Genomic DNA, 17,842 nt, shown 5'->3' with positions numbered 1-17,842 from the left:
AGGGTATAAACGAACAAAAATGCAAGGTGGGGGTTTTTCAAGGAATTAAGCTAATTTAAAATTGAAATCGACCAAAAATCTTCTTTAAGCGAAACCAAACGGTTATAAAAAAATTTAAAATTGAACCAAGCCAAAAATATTTTATTTGTTAATTTTATTCGGTTGAGTTTAAATCAATTAAAAATCTGAGAAAATCTGTTTTAATTTCTTTTTTCAAATAAATTATCAAAAAAATATTCAATCATTCGATTAATTTCAGTTTTTTTTTTGAGAATCAAAATTGCATTTTATTAACGAACTAAATCAGAAACAAGTTCATTGACCGGAAAAGGAACACTTCCGTCAAAAATGCGATTGCTATAAATGAAACCAGACCGAATAAAAAAAATGTAGAGACTCACACCCAACAGACCTTTGATTTAGCCGAACTAAACGGACCAAAATTATCGGTTCGATCGGTTACCTCGTTCGGCTCGAAATTCTGCTAACCCCCAACCAACAAATGACCGTTTGCTAAATGTTTATCCACAATATATGTGGCCAATGAATAATACACCATTTCTCTCCATTTCTTCTCTTCCCCGACACAGTCCTTTTCCTTTCCTCCATCTCCATGGCCACCACCACCATCGCTCCCTCTCACCTCACCTCCACCTTCACTCAAAACCTATCTTTTAACCCTCCGTCACGCACACCCATCTCCTTGCCTCATCGTTCATTCCCCAAGAAATGCCAGTTTGCCACTCTTTCAACTCCTAAACTTGCCTCTCCCCCAAGAATTGCATGCAAGGCGGCGGAAGTATCAGTGAGTGAGCAGTCTCCCAGCTCCGGTGAGAATTGGGTTCCTGTAGTTCCACTGGCTGCTCTGCCTAAAGGAGAAAGAAGAGTCATAATTCAAGACGGGGAGACTATTTTGTTGCTTTGGTATAAAGATCAGGTTTTTGCTGTTGAGAATAGGTCTCCTGCTGAAGGTGCTTATAGTGAAGGTTTCCTTAATGCCAAGCTTACCCAGGTTTTGTTTTTGCTTAATCATAATTGTGCCACGTATGCTTATCAGTAAAATTGTCTAGTGATGGTTTGTCTATTTCTGTGAAGTATGGTTAACTTTTGATTGTAATAGTATTTGCTCTGCACAAATTCTGAAACTTTAACGTTTGCATAAGAAAATAGTTGTTGAAGTTGTAGTCTGTGGGTTATGAAGAATCATTAAGACACAGTTGATTAAAGAGAATGTGTGACAATGTGGGGATTTATAGCTTATTTATGGTTGAATTGTGATTGGGAGACTGGATTTAGAGGGAAAAATATGTATGGTTATGGCAAATAGAGGTGCTGGACTTGCCCTATTTTGACAAGAATGGTTACTCTGTTCCTGAAATCCCCTTTATTGGCAAAGAGTTTTTCTTTGTCGAAATTGTGATGATTGAACATTTGGACTTGTACACGCAAAAATTACGAAGTTGAAGGTTTTAAATCTTAATGTACGGCTTCTTAAGTCTCAGATGCCGAATAGTTTTCTTATGTACACAATTCTGCAATATAGTAACTCATACAGTCTAAGAATGTGCTTTTATTTGTCTTATGAAGGTCGACGGATGCCATTGGGAGTCTTGAGTATTCATTCTGACTGCAAATAAGTGGATAGTGTAACTAGCATCTTTGGTTCTTGGAAAATTGAAATCGTTTTCCTTTAAGATACCACATTTGACAAATTAACGCTTATATGCAGCAAGCGTGTGTGAAACATCCATAATTTGTATCAAAATTGATTTCGTTAATGGTTTTTTGTTTAAATCAAGAAGCCTATACTTGTAGTTATATATTATGCTTTTAGAATGAGTTAAATGCATATGTTGCTTCATGTTGTGTCGGATCGAGCAGTAGACTTGCTCTTGATGTTATTTTGTGTTGAATAAAGGAATCGATACTTTTTTCTGTTCTTTTTCACAGGATGGCTGCATAGTTTGCCCAACAACTGACAGCACTTTTGATCTTCGGACTGGTGCAACCAAAGAATGGTACCCGAAGAATCCTGTGCTGAGAGCTCTCACGCCTCCTTTGAAGGCACTCTATGTTTATCCTATTAAAACCGATGAAGAAAATATTTACATCAGCATGAAAGGAGGTCTAAAAGATGATGCATCTGCAGAAATAGTCTTCAGTGGGAAGGCTAAACCAGGTGTTACTGCAAGTGATGTTAATGTGGATGAGGTAATTACTTTAATTTGTTTTGCTAAACACCTATCATATGAAATGCTTCCAAGTGATGAAAGGAAGCTACATTTTTGCTGAATTTGCATGTTCTGTGACCGTCTTTTAGGTGAGAATGGTAGTCGACGAGAATTCTGAGGGGTTTGGCTTTATCCGCAAGAATGAAGTAATAAATGGGAAGGCAGCTGTAATTGGTTTCTTGTTGTTATTAGATTTTGAACTCTTGACAGGTAAAGGTATTCTCAAAGGAGTGGGTTTCTTGGACTTCCTCTATAGTATAACTAATTCTTTCAACTAGAGGCTCACATTTCTTTTTTCAAGATCGAGAAGACCTCCGGGATCATACAAAGGTAATTTTTGTATTTGATTATAATATATGTGGATGTATAATCTCTTTTTTCTTATTTAATTGTATATTGTTCACACACAAAAGACGAGTTCATTCATGTTTACTTTCTTTATCTATTAAATTAAGCAATCTGTGCAATTAGTATCAAATTTAACTGATAAATAGATACTGCTAAATTCAACTAAGCGCCATATTGTGTGATCTGCATCCTTTAAAACTTTTTTTAGTTAAACTTGTCATCAAGCTGTGTGTCAGCTGAGTTGCTAAATGGAGTTTTTCTCTAAGTTGATCTTGGCCAATCAGCTTTTAGAGAGGGGGAGACTACCCTTGTCATGTCACCCTTTGTCGCACAGAAACTTGTTGAGTGCTATGTTTCGACATTTCATTTTCATTTCGAAAATATTTCTGAAACTCCAAAACTTTATATTTATAACCTATTTTTTTAAAAAATATCGTTTCTTTGTTTCTCATTTTCCATTTATGCATTTTTTTTTCCGTTTCTGTGACCCTCATTTGTAATTAGAAGACTTGATTAGCTGCGAATAAGCTTTCCCGACTCATCAAATCAAGTAGACAGACTTCATTGTGGAGGATAGATATCTTAACATTAGTCTTTATTTAGCTACTACTGGGATGCCTATTCCTTTAATTTGCATCCATATTATAGTGTTTCTGCTAGTTTGTTTCATGATCAAATGATTTTCAAATTCAGTAGGAATTAATGTGGTTTACAATTATTGTGCAATTATAGTATAATCCACCAGAACTTCTTATATAGACTATATTTACCACTACATATATGTGAACAGGGTTAGTATGCATTTAGATATTAGTATAATAAAAATACTTCAGTCAGCTACCACACACGTACTAATATGAATTCATTTAAATGGGATTAGTTATTTTTAAATAAAATTTATTTGACTCCATAAAATCATTTTAAACTTACTTTTACTCTAGACAAATTTAGTTGACAAAATTTATTAAACTTTATTAATTTTTATTTTTAATAAATTGTTTAATTTGATTCGGATAAAAATTTCATTTTCCATGAAATATACACTTTAATTTGTAAAATAATGCAGCTATCTCCATATTTGAAACCAAACAAATAATTATATAGAAAATGCCATTTAATTAATTAATTTAATATTGACATTTTCAGCATTGGGGCTGAGAAATATATTCGGCCGGCTGAACTAATGACTTCTGATCGGTTCGATAAAAAATTTGGATTTGCTCGGTTCAGTTTTAGGATTTTAAAATTTCAATTTTTAATTGTAAGTTTATTTGAGATTTGAATTATTCAAATTAACTAAACTTAATAAATAAATTAAATATTTATTTTTCCATTGATTTCTCGTTGTATTTTTATCGATTTTAACCAAATCAACGGATTCACTGACAAATTCAATTCGGTTTGATTTAATTTTTTTAAGTCGATTTGGTATTGGTTAATATTTAGTGTTCAATCGGTTCAATTTTAAGCGTTTGGTCGATATGCTAGTTCGATTTTGGGGGTTTCCGTTCTATTTCTACCCGAACTGACTACATGCTTACCTTTAATGAGGGCTGTAAATGAACTATGTCGGGATGAGTTTTGAAGCGTTTATGTTTGACTTGATACATGAATGAAATGTTCATGTTTAGATCGTTCATCCGAGTTTTGAATAAGGTGTTCATGTTCAGTTTATGAATTTTTTATAATGTTCATATCCGGTTCATGTTCAGCTCTTGTTCGTTTGTTTAGCTATTAAATATACGACCTTGCGAATAAGCATGTGAACATACTAAACGAACTTGTTTCATGAGCTCCTTGTTTAGCAGCTAGACGAATACGAGCTAGTTCAAATATTTTATATTTAATTTAATTACGATTAGCTAGTTTGTAAACTATTGATCGAGTTCTTATAGGAGCTAGTTATTGGTTCTTATATTTGCTTGGACCAAATTTGTACATTTATATCTTACATCAATCTTATCCGAGCTTGTATTAAACCTTTAATTTTTTACATAGATCTTACACATTATTTATAAGTAATTAAATTTTAATATAGATTCAAACAATTTTGACTCGTAACATAAATTTAATATATTAGATGATAAAATTTAGTCTCAAGCTGGGCATGCACTGAGCGTGAACTTCTAGTGAAAAAGGACGAAGTCCGTTTCGAAATTGTCCGAGTCCGGCCTATAAAAAATATAAAACATAAATAATGATATAATAATTATAAGAATTAATTTCATATTATTTTTAATAACTATATTATTTATATTATGCAATTAAGCCTATATTAAAACTGAATAAAATTAAAAAAAAAATTCACATAATTTAATCTTTAAATGTCATATCTTAATTTAGTAATAAACTATAAATTAATTATGATCATAAATTTATTTATTTAACTAAATTTTTTGTCACTAAATCTAAAGCTTAATACTATTTTCAATTGGATTATTTTAGACTAAAAAATTAATTTCAGATTAATATAGTATTATGTTTTAATAATAATAATAATAATAATAATAATAATAATAATAATTATTATTATTATTATTATTATTATTATTATTATAAGAACCTAGCACTATTATTTTACTGCACCTTTTAAAGGATTGAAAAAATATAACTATAAAAAGGTGTTTTTTTTTTGTCCGAAGATATAAAAACTTTCATTAATAGAAAACGACTTAATTTTTTTTTGAAACTAGCAGCACCAATTGTACTAGCGAATTGTTACAAAAATTACTCTTGATTTATGAATAGTTTAATTAATATAATTAGTTCTTTATGCATGCTTTCATCTTTTTTTACACTTCACAATTTATGAATTGTTTAATTAATATGTTGAAAAACCGTTTGTGCAATTTTTATTATTATCAATGAAAAATTTAGTCTTTAACAATGAAAACAATTATTTTCTCTAAAATATTTGAGCAATCTCACTTTGTTTCTATAAATGTAATTTGACAATTAGTAATAAATATTTTTCATTTCTCTAGTCAAATAGGTTTTTCTTTGTAAGGAGAATCTTATTATGTTTTCAATTTCAAAAGCACCATTTATGACCAAATTGTGCACATAATTTTTGGGGCCGAATGGAATTTTCTTTAAAAGATACACAAGAATTCATAATTATTTTGACAATTAGATCATTTAAAATTGTACAAGCTGCCAAATAATTTCTTCAAAGAAGATACTCTCTCCATTTTTTTTAGTTATCACTTTAAGCAATTATATTTTTTTATCAATAATTGTCTTTTTAAAAATTTAAAATAATATTAACTATTATTTTTCAAATTTATCCCTTTTATAATTAATGAATCTATGACTCAATTTATAAAAACATTTATTATATAGTACGGTATATGAGTATTTACTCTCATAATTTAAGATAAAACTCCACTTTTTTAATATGTAGGACAATTATTGCTAAATAGACAACTAAAAAAAATGGAGGGAGTAATATATTCTTAAATGGTACTCCATCCGTCCCACTTAAAAAGGGACATATCCCTTTTACACATAGATTAAGAAAATAAAATTTACTTTTGATTTTTCTTATTTTACTTCTATTAATTATTGTCTTGTAGTTTGTGTGTAGAGTATTAGATTTAATTATAGAAAGAAAAAATGGGGATATAAAAGAGAATTCCTTGTAAAATGTCACAAAAATCATAATTTGATCTTTTTATGTGGGATAAAAAAAATTGAAGTATGTCCCTTCTTAAACGGGATGGTTCTGAGAAAATATTTTTTCAGAATAAATGGACCTAATCTCATTAAAATCTTTAAAGAGATTAGATTGCGCAATGAATGGACCTAAATTCATTAAAATCCTTAAATGAGTAGCTTGCGCAATAAATGGACCGACAAGTGATTATAATAACTCAAACTCAGGATAGTGAAATGAAAACAAAAGAAAAGAAAGACATAACTTTTTAAATTAAATGGAATACTTCATTTTGGGGAGTCAATTGACCAATTCAGCTTGGAAGCTAAATTAAACTTAGATTCATAAAAGAGAGACGGTGCGATAGACTATCTAGATTCCAATTTCTCAATTCCGAATTGCAAATAAAAAAATTAAAAAGAAAATTAGCTATAGCACGTGACATGAACAAATATATCCTAAATAGACTTCTCAGTGTATTAATTGTAAACAAACTTTAGAATTTTATTTATAATCTTTATATTTTTAATTGTTCATTTAGCTAATTTTATTTATCTACAAATACTTGTCCATTTAGAAATTTAATATTAGTTACTGTTTGCGTGTAAATAATACATCATTCGAATTTTTAAATTTATATATAGGTTCCGTGCAGTTTTGACGCTTCAATCGGATCGTCAAAAAATGGGTCAAAAATCACAAGATGTAATTCGGAAGTTATGTCCGGATACAGATTCATCCGGAAACCTAAGTCCAAGTGGGATCGATTCGCTAATTTAATAATCTTTGTTAATTTTATTTTGTAATTTCATTTCACTATCATTTTATTATATGCAACACCACCGTCTAAAAAAACTAAAATATAAATAAAGATTATCAATCGGAAATATAATCATATTACTGTTCAGTTTGCAATTTTGGAAATCATAAATTGTGTGGACATATTTTATATAAAATATAGAAACTAAAAATGTAACTTTATAAATATATTAAATGTATTGAAAGATGCCAACAAAAATTGCCATGTAAATGGTTGTAAGGTTGTAGGAAAAACTTTATTTATATTTAATTATGTACTTTTAAGGTTGCCATGTAAATTGCCATGTAAATGGTTGTAAGGTTTGATCGACTTGCCTCTCCAAAGCCGTCACTTCACTTGGAAGAATAGGAATTCGAAATCAAAGCTGGACAGATGCTTCACTTCGTCTTCTTTTCTAGCTACATGGCAGAATTCGGCATTGCAAGCTCTTCCTAGATCACACTCGGATCACACTCCAATTATCTTTAAATCTGAGGTGGTTTCAGATTGGGGGCCTAAGCCGTTTAAGTCGATTAACGCTTGGTGGGAACATCATGATTTTCCTTCTTTTATCTCCACGTCTTGGAATAATATTTCAAATAAGTTTCCTATTGCTGATTTGGTTGTGAAACTTAGAGAGTTGCATCTCAGAATTAAAGTGTGGAACAAGGAAGTTTTTGGCGACTTGAATTTGCGTCTATCAAATGTGGAACAGGCAATTCACGAGTTAGATGTTTCTTCGGATTTTAATGATCTCACAGATTTGGATTTATCTCGGTTGGCAATTCTTCGTGCGGAGAATGATCTTATTTCTAAACAGCTGGAGTCGTTATGGCATCAAAAATCTCGCCTTAAGTGGAATCTTTCGGGAGATAGAAATGCAAATTTTTTCCACACGACGGCATCGGTCCATTCAAAGATCAACCACATCTCTGAACTCTCAATTAATGGCACTCAATTCTCAACTGTTTCGGCAATAAAAGATCAGGTTCATGTCTTCTATAAACTGCTGTATAAACGCCCCTTTTATATTGAGTTTTCTCTTGATTTCCTGTCGGTGCTCACCTTGTCTGATCAACAAGCTGATTCGTTGGTGACTGGGTTCTCTAAGGAGGAGGTTTATCGGACTTTGATGGGTCAAGATGACAACAAAGCTCCGGGGCCTGATGGGTTCAATAATTTTTCTATAAGAAAGCTTGGTCCGTTTTGAAGCCAGATATTTTGTCTTTGTTCAAGCAATTTCAGCAGACGGGAGAAATCCCTAAAGGTATCAATACGGCTTTTTTGGTGCTTATTCCAAAGTTCAGTGGAGCTTCGTATCTTTCTGACTTCAGACCTATTAGTCTTATCAATGGAGTTCTTAAGCTGCTTAGCAAAGTTTTGGCGAATCGTTTATCTCCTCTGATGCCAGTCATAATCTCTGCAAACCAGTTTGGGTTTATTAAGGGCCGTAATATTCACGATTGCCATATGATAGCTTCAGAGATTCTCCACTTAGCTAATCGCCGCAGGGACCAACTTTTTCTTATTAAGATGGATTTCAAGACAGCTTTTGATAGCATTTCTTGGAATTTTATTCTTAAGATCATGGCCAGAATGAATTTCCCTAAGACTTGGATTGACTGGATTTCTTCGCTCTTCCTCTCTTCTCAACTTTCGGTTTTAGTGAATGGCTCTCCGACTCAAAACTTTTTTATGGGCAAAGGTGTCAGACAAGGAGATCTTTTATCTCCTATGTTGTTTGTTTTAGCGGCAGAGGGTCTTAAAGCAATGATTGATAAAGCTATCTCTCTAGCTTTACTTGATGGTGTTCACATTGATGGATACTCAGAGCCGGCTTCTATTCTCCAATTTGCGGATGACACATTGATTTTTGTTCCTAAAGATTTAAGTATGATTGAAAATCTTCTCCGGATACTTCGTTGTTTTGAATTAGTCTCTGGTCTTCAGATTAATTTCAAAAAGAGCTCCATTCTAGGGGTTAACGTTGATGAAACTTCTTTACAATCGGCAGCCTGCATCCTGAATTGTCCTATCGACAGTTTTCCAATCATGTATCTCGGCTTGCCCCTTGCTTTGAGACCGGTTAAAGCAGCTTTATGGAAGCCCGTAGTCTCCAATTTCAATGCCCAGCTAGCTTCTTGGAAGGGTAATTTGCTTTCCCCTGCTGGCCGTTTGATTCTCGTCAAGTCAGTTTCGAGCAGTCTCCCGGTTTACTATATGTGTTCTTTTTATATTCCTAGATCAGTCATGGTTTTGCTTGATAGATGCATGAAAAGATTCTTGTGGTGTGGATCTTCTGATGGCAAAGGTTTATGCAAAGTATCTTGGTCTAAGGTGTGTCTTCCCTACTCGGACGGAGGGCTGAACATTACTCCTTTTATTATAAAAAACAAGAGTCGTTTATATAAATGGATTTGGAAGTTGATCGCTCCAAATAGTTTGCTGTGGTTTTCGGTTGTTTGCCATAGTTGTTCTCTTCAATCTTGGCATTGCCTTCAGGAGAGGAATTATTCTTCTCTTTCCCATTCTTGGAGAGGAATTTTTAAGGCTTGCGTAAAGGATTCTTCTCAATGGGACAGCTTCTCATCTGCAGTTATTTTCAGAGTCGGAAGTGGAGAAACGATTAAGTTCTGGGACGACATGTGGTTGGGGAATCAATGCCTGAAGGATCGGTTTCCTTTCCTGTATAGAAACGGCAGATATAAACAGCACAGGGTGACGGATTTTCTGGGTTCTAGAGCTGCTGTCTTCCCGCCTTCGTCTTGGAACCGGCGTCTGCGTGTCGGTGAACAGGAAGAGCTGAATTCGCTGCTTCTGGACCTCCAGTCAGTTACGATTTCGGCAGCAAGAGATGAAGCTGCCTGGCAAAAATATGGGACGGTTTTTACGGTGAAATCAATGTCAACTAAGCTTCAGGAAGCTATGGGAAGCTTGGGTCCGCAGATTAACAGAGGTATTTTTATTCCTTCTATTTGGAATCAGAAAATTCCTCCGTGAATTCAATTTTTTATGTGGTTGGTGGCATGGGATCGTCTTTCTTGTAATGCTTCGTTGGTGGCGAGAGGTATTCTAGATCGATCTCTTATTGGGTGCTCGGTTTGTAATCATGATGAATCTGCAACTCACATTTTGTTGCATTGCACTTTTACTTGGAAAACTTGGAATTTCTTCTTTTCAAGGTGCAACATTAATTGGGTTACTCCGGCTTCAGTTAAAAGTTTTTTTATCTTCTGGAATGACTGTGCTCTATCTGCAAGGAATTTTGGAAGCTTATTTGGTTCTACTGTGTTTGGGATCTTTGGAAGGCAAGGAACATACGTGTTTTCAAAGGGGAATCTACTCAAATAGAGGCTTTAGTTCATTTGGCTATTACTAGAGCTGTTATGTATTTTTCCTCTTTTCATCCTCAATTTCCGTATTCGGGGAATGATGTCTTTAGATGTTTGGATTGTTTTGTAAAATTTAACTGAGGCCTCTTGCTCGGTGTTCCTTTGCCTTCCACTTCTTGTGATTGTGCTAATAAATTATCATTTATCAAAAAAAAATTATGTACTTTTAACCGAAAAACTACAAAATGGAAACAGATTTTTCAAGTCTATGAACCTTTTTAGACAAAAGGTAGAAATAAGCCCTTCAATTTTGATAAAAGAATATTATGTTTATAAAACTCTAATTCGGATTAACTTACATTTATAAAATTGGTGCAAATAAGCCCTTACTCTTACAAAAAATAAACGGAATTAGTTTAAATGGTTGATTTCCATCGATTTTATAAATTTAGGAGTCAGATGGCACTGAGATAAAAAAATTAAAGGATTAATTACATATAAAATCACCACCTTTACACGAAATTGCAAAAATAACACGACCTTTAAAACGTGGCAATTCAGGGCACCACCTTTCATTGCTTTTCAAAAATAACACGCGCACATTTTTAGTGGCATTTTTGCTGACGTGGTGTCACGACCCGATTCTCGGCATCGAGACCGGCGCTAGGGAATGGGAGTGGTTGCTCCGAAACCCGTAGCAAGCCTTAAAAATACATTAAAATCACTTAAAATTTTTCGCGGAATTCAAATCATTTTTGAACATTTTAAAATCGCAGTTTAAAACGTTCTCATAAAAATTACCATTTAAAAACATGCACATAATTTTCTCTTTAATTATTGCATTTTAGTTTTCAAAACCATTTCTCTATGGTTTATCATGCATCTCATTATGCATACCACCTTACTATGGTAATTACTGCATTTCACTATGCAGGCCATTTCTCTAATGGACTTAACTGCATTTCATTATGCAGACCATTTCATTATGGATTTTACTGCATTTCATTATGCAGATGCGCTTGCCGCATTTTATACTCGTGCAGTCGCTCGGACTTTCGCACAGCATTCACATATTACATTATATCAGAGTTTAAGCGTTATAATAAAATATAAAGCATAATCAAGTCCAACGACTACTAAGGTATCACCGTTCATTATTCTAGCTACTGCAACTCTAGACACATAAAGGAAAGTCATTCTCACTTATTCAAGCTAGGGATTTCCGGAACAAGAAATTGGAAATCCACACGTCAAACTACTCGCCTGTAAAAATATTAAATTCAACGGGGTCAGTTATAAAAACTGGTGAATGCGTACAACATGTACTAATAAACATTAATATGAAAGCAATGCATTCCAGATTACCGATTCATATGAAACCCTAAACCATGATTCATGTTCCTATATGCTTTCAAAACAGGAAACATAAATATTCCATTTTTTTTTTCCATTCCATTCGGGTTAACCTTTTATTTTTCTTTGGCCGTATTTATTTTCTCTTTTTGTACTTTTAGCCAGTCAAATCCGATTATTTTTATTTTACGTATTTGAAAGTCCCAGACTCTTCTTACAATACAACGGATTTCGGCAGTACATAAATACTGTCGCCAATTTCACTTTTTTTTTAATAAAAGGTTCAACCTCTCAGATCTCGGCAGTTTGCTGACTGCCTTTGGTCGTCTATATTCCGTTGCCTCTGAAGATCTGCCATATGTCTAGGCCGTCGCCTGACTTCCAGACCGTCGTCCAGATTTCCATATACCATTTTCACATGCAACCATTCTAAATGCAATACCGGTGATCACACAGCACTATTGCCGCCCAATAGTAAGCACGTTTCAATGAATCTAAATCGGTTTCAAAACTATGTATATAGTTCATGCGATTTAAATTCAAAATAAAATAAAGCATTTGCAAATCATGTAAAGCAGTTCGCAATATTTTTAATACTAATATTTAGCAGTATAAGTTGTAAACACACTCACAGTACTCGCTTATTCCAAATATATAAAAATACCACCCGTCGAATATCAAAACCTTTGCTCGCCGGTTTCCGCGACAAAACTCGCTGGATCTAATTTAGAGATTAAAACATTAATAAATGTAATAACTCTAAATTCTAGGATATACTCTAGACCGACTCAACCATATAAACCACATAATCACAAACCAAATTTGATTCCGACTATCTATATCCGCGTCATCGTATTTCTATACGATACACCACGTAGTTTATTTATTTCAATAAATAATCATAGAATTATAATTCCATATAATTCTATCACACATTCAATTCACATAATTTTCTAAAATACACTTTTAGAAAATCTCATCAAACATATCACAATTCACAAATATCCAAAAATATTTTTCCGTAAAATATTTTTGACCCGGGGCTCGGCCCCCCCCCCCCCCTTATTTTCTGCCAAAAACATTTCGGCACTAACTGCTGCCAAATGAGTTTAGGACTGAGCCAACATGCTCTATCCCCTCTACTCATACTCCGGTCACCGTATTCCGGTGGTTTTGGCCGGAAAACTCAAAAACGCTTAAAACGCTTAAAAATTCATTTTAAGCCATTTTAACACCGAAATTCACCAAAATCATTTTCAAATACATTTTTAATTTTTATCTTGTAAAAACAGCAGCCCAATATTTTTAAAATAATATTTTCCTTTATTTTAACCATTAAAACCGAAATATCAATTAGTAATCAAAACCGATTATTAATCCGTCAAAACACCACACAAAAATCATTTAAACTCCACAAATAATTATCAAACATATTTCATAATTTTTTTTATAAATAATTTCTGCCCAGAAATTAAAATGACAGTTTTACCCTTTTTAGAACAATTTTGGCCGAATAGAGTTATTAAAAATTAAACCCAATTATTAAACCGCTAAAAATTAACCATTATACATTTAATTAACATCAACCACAAATATAACTCATCCATGAACAAAATTATTTCCAGAAATTAAAAATCCCTTTATTTACCATTTTTAAGCTATTTTTAAGCTTTAAAACAATTAAAAATCGAAACCCAACTAATTAAATTAACACCCGAATTAATTAACATTTTTAATCCACAAAAATTTCACTTTTAAGCATATATAAATATCATCATTTAGATCAGCCCAGAAATTTAAATAAATAATTTAATTTTCACGGAAAAATTATTTTAAAACCGAAACCCATTAAACTAGCAATTAAAACCAACTAATTATTCATCAAACATCAAATATAAACCATCCTATGCATGTTTCTAACACTTAACCAACATCAGCAACTAAAAGTAAGGTTTTGAGCTTGAAATTATACCTCAAACGAACATGCAAACACACACACACGATCTACGCAATATTTCCGACGATTTTCGTGAAGAAAGTTTTGAGAGAAAATAAAAGTGTAAGGTTTTGTGTTGGGAGCTATGGAGTATTCGGCACCCACAAAATGAAGAAGATGAAATAGAGACTTGGGCACCAAGTTTAGCTTAGGAAAATATCTAGATATTTATTTGGAGTTTCAATTATTTACAAGTTTGCCATTATGGCATTCTTGTAAATAATTCGAACTCTAGGGGCAAAATAAACTCAACTTTACCAAATATTCAAAAACATTAAATCATATCATATGGGCTGAGTTAAAATATTTTTGGGCCTTTAAAAATATTTAAAATAATTATTTTTACGGTTTTTAGTGAAAAATCACAAAATTCACTTTTAACACGTAAAATTGCCAAAAATCACATTTAAGGCAAACACATAGAAAATCACATTTTCACCCTTATAAATTCATCACGTGAATTTATTCACTATTTTCGAGGTCCTAATTAATTAAAATCGGACACACACGAAAATAAACGCTAAAAATTCTACGGGGTATTACATTCACCCCTCCTTATAAGAAATTCGTCCTCGAATTTCAAAACAAACTATTACCTTGAGCAAACAAGTGGGGATATCGTTTCCGCATATCCGCCTCTGTTTCCCACGTACATTCCTCAATTGTACGGCTCCTCCAGAGCACTTTTACCATAGGTATTTCCTTACTACGGAGTTTCCTAATCTGGGTATCCACAATTTCTACAGGTTCCTCCTCATAAGATAGTTCTTCATCTATCTCAACCTCCTGAGGTTGAATAAGTCTATGAGGGTCAGGAATATACTTCCTAAGCATCGACACGTGAAACACTGGATGTACCTGCGACATCTCAGACGGTAATGCTAACTTATAAGCTACCTTTCCTATTCGCTCAACTACCTCGTAAGGCCCTGCATATCTCGGCGCTAGCTTTCCTTTCTTTCCAAATCGGATTACACCTTTCATAGGTGATATTTTAAGAAACACAAAATCTCCGACTTGAAATTCTATATCCTTTCTCCTCACATCAGCATAGCTCTTTTGCCGACTAAATGCAGTTTATAATCGTTGCTTAATCAACGGAACTTTCTCAGACGTAATCTGAACTATTTCAGCTCCTGTCAACTTTCTCTCTCCAACTTCTTCCCAACAAATTGGAGATCTACACTTACGTCCCTACAACGCCTCATACGGTGCCATCTCAATACTGGAATGATAACTATTGTTATATGAAAACTCTACTAACGGTAGATACTCATCCCAATGGCCTCCGAAATCTAAAACACACATTCTTAACATATCCTCCAAAGTCTGGATGGTCCTTTCAGACTGTCCATCCGTTTGGGGATGAAACGCTGTACTAAAATCTAAGCGCGTTCCTAAAGCCTCTTGCAGACTTTGCCAAAATCGGGATGTAAAAACTGATCCTCGATCTGACACAATTGACACAGGAACTCCATGTAAACTGACCACTTTCTCAATATAAATCTGTGCCAACTTTGCTGCCGTATAGGTAACCTTGATCGGAATGAAATGAGCCGACTTTGTCATTCGATCAACGATAACCCATATCGAATCAAAACCATGTTGCGACTTAGGCAATCCAACGACAAAATCCATGGTTATTCTTTCCCATTTCCATTCTGGTATTGGTAATTGTTGCAAAAATCCAAATGGTCTCTGATGTTCCAACTTCACCTGTTGGCATATCGGACACTTAGCAACAAATTCTGCTATATCCCTTTTCATACCATTCCACCAATACATCTCCTTAACATCGTGATACATCTTGGTAGAACCAGGATGAACACTATACTTAGATCCATGTGCCTCCATCATAATTCTCTGTTTCAATTCCTCTACATTTGGCACGCACACCCTTGTACCAAATTTCAGAATACCACTTTTCAAATTATACTCAGAGTTCATTCCATTTTGAACTTCTGCAATAACATGCTTTAGTTGAGGATCCGTTGTCTGAAGTTCCTTAATCTGATCATTCAATGTAGGTTTAATCGTCATTTGAGCTAACAAACTCCCCAAATACGAAACCTCTAATTGAACTCCTTGATCAAACAACGAATGCACTTCTCTAATCATTGGTCTCTTCTCAACTAAAGTAACACAATCCTTAAGTGTTGCGCATGCTCCTCCTCTGTGCGCGAATAAATCAAGATATCATCTATGAACACTATCACGAATTGATCTAGAAACGGTTTAAAAATCCGATTCATCAAATCCATGAAAGCCGCTGGTGCATTTGTCAATCCAAATGACATCACCAAAAATTCATAATGACCGTATCTTGTTCTGAATGCAGTCTTTGGAATATCATCATTTCTGATCTTCAACTGATGATAACCTGACCTCAGATCAATCTTCGAAAAGTACCTCGCTCCTTGCAATTGATCGAATAAATCGTCAATTCTGGGTAAAGGATACTTATTCTTGATTGTGACCTTATTGAGCTGTCTGTAATCTATACAGAGTCTCATAGATCCATCCTTCTTCTTAACAAACAACACAGGTGCTCCCCAAGGTGAGACACTTGGTCGTATAAATCCACGATCAATCAATTCTCCTAATTGATCCTTCAACTCCTTTAGTTCTGCTGGTGCCATACGATACGGAGGTATCGATATTGGACTTGTACCAGGAACTAGATCAATACAGAATTCAATCTCTCGATCTGGTGGTAATCCAGGTAACTCTTCTGGAAACACATCAGAATACTCCGAAACTACTGGTACATCATTCACATTTCCAACTTCCTTCTGAATATCTCGTACCAGAGCTAAAAATCCTTGACATCCTTTACTTAACATCTTTCTCGCTTTCAAAGCCGAGACTAAACTCTTTGGGGTTTCCAATTTCTCTCCCCGAATAGAGATAAGTTCAGTTCCAGGTGCATGGAACGTCACTATCTTTTCTCTACAATCCACATTTGCATAATGTTGCGACAACCAATCCATTCCTAGGATGACGTCGAATTCCAAGACATTGAGCAACAACAAATCCGCAAGCAATTCTCGCTCTCCAATTAACACAGGACACGACGGATAAACTACAGTAACGTCTATGCTTTCGCCTACAGGTGTAGCTACTAACAATGGGTTTTGCAAAATCACAGGTTGAATTCCTAATTTTAATGCAAAACTCGACGATACAAATGAATGCGTAGCACCGGGATCAAATAAAATTGATGCATCATGCGAAGATATTGAAAATATACCTTGCACTACCGCATTCGACGCATTCGCCTCTTGAGGATTGATCGCAAAAACTCTAGCCTGTCCTCCGCTAGCAGTTGCTCCAGATCCTCGTCCGCCTGTGGTCCTTCCTCCACCACGATTACCAAAACCATATCCTCTTCCACGTTGTCCATTAAACATATTCTGGTTCTGTGCCTGCCCAGACACTGCAGGATATACAGGTCTAGGTTGTTGAAACACTGGTTGAACAACACTAGCACTTGAACCTTGTGGTCCAGACATAGGGCATTCTCTTGAGAAATGACCTTGCTGCCCACACGTGTAACAACCTCTCGTCATAAAGCATACCCCAAAATGCTTCTTCCCACAAGTATTACATAGTGGTACTGTTCCTCCTGAACTTCGTCCACTAGAACTTGATCCAGACATACTGAACCTCCTATCTTTCTTTCCCTTCTTAAATCCTTTACGATATGGTCCAGTGAACCTGTTCGTATTCGAACTAGCAGTTCCTTCTCTTACGAGCTCACCAGTAACATTGATCTTTCCAAATTGGATCAAAGTACTTTCCATCTGACGTGCACTATCGATGATTTGCACCAAATCCTTACTAACATCAGATAGCAATCCAATATATTCGGGTCCTAGCCCCTTAATAAACCTTGAATTCACCCTATCTCTATCCAACATTAGATCAGGTGTGAATCGACTCAATCTTGTGAACTCTGTCACATATTCCTGCACCGTCTTTCCTATCTTATTCAGATTCAACAACTTCTCTCGATGATTCTCCGTTACTGATAACGGCAGAAAGAATTCCTTAAATCGAGTGACAAATTCATTTCAAGTCATCTCTCCCATACTTGGTTGAATATGCCTTTGAAACCAATCCTTCGCA

General features: G+C 34.4%; 2 protein-coding genes and 1 long non-coding RNA gene across 3 annotated transcripts; 2 read left to right on the top strand and 1 right to left on the bottom strand.

Moving 5' to 3' along the window:
• Positions 1–529: 529 nt before the first annotated feature.
• On the top strand, positions 530–2,709 carry LOC126670228 (uncharacterized). The gene is made up of 3 exons (XM_050363908.2): positions 530–1,012; positions 1,951–2,211; positions 2,321–2,709. Exons 1-3 carry the CDS (start codon positions 614–616, stop codon positions 2,507–2,509), a joined length of 849 nt encoding a protein of 282 aa, XP_050219865.1. The 5' UTR covers positions 530–613; the 3' UTR covers positions 2,510–2,709.
• Positions 2,710–6,918: 4,209 nt separating this feature from the next.
• Positions 6,919–10,033, top strand: LOC126668619 (uncharacterized). The gene is made up of 4 exons (XM_050361808.1): positions 6,919–6,991; positions 7,354–8,150; positions 8,246–9,370; positions 9,536–10,033. The coding sequence occupies exons 1-4, from the start codon at positions 6,919–6,921 to the stop codon at positions 10,031–10,033; spliced, it is 2,493 nt and encodes an 830-aa protein (XP_050217765.1).
• Positions 10,034–11,114: 1,081 nt separating this feature from the next.
• On the bottom strand, positions 11,115–13,859 carry LOC126666915 (uncharacterized). The gene is made up of 3 exons (XR_007638016.2): positions 13,691–13,859; positions 12,351–12,439; positions 11,115–11,628 (listed from the first exon to the last, which is right to left on the bottom strand). It is a non-coding gene; the product is annotated as an uncharacterized LOC126666915 (long non-coding RNA).
• Between the last annotated feature and the right edge of the window lie 3,983 nt (positions 13,860–17,842).

The sequence above is a fragment of the Mercurialis annua genome, linkage group LG2, assembly GCF_937616625.2.
Source record: "Mercurialis annua linkage group LG2, ddMerAnnu1.2, whole genome shotgun sequence".
NCBI classification, from domain to species: domain Eukaryota; kingdom Viridiplantae; phylum Streptophyta; class Magnoliopsida; order Malpighiales; family Euphorbiaceae; genus Mercurialis; species Mercurialis annua.
The sequence above is the reverse complement of the archived record's forward strand: the minus strand, read 5'-3'. Positions and strand labels throughout refer to the sequence as shown.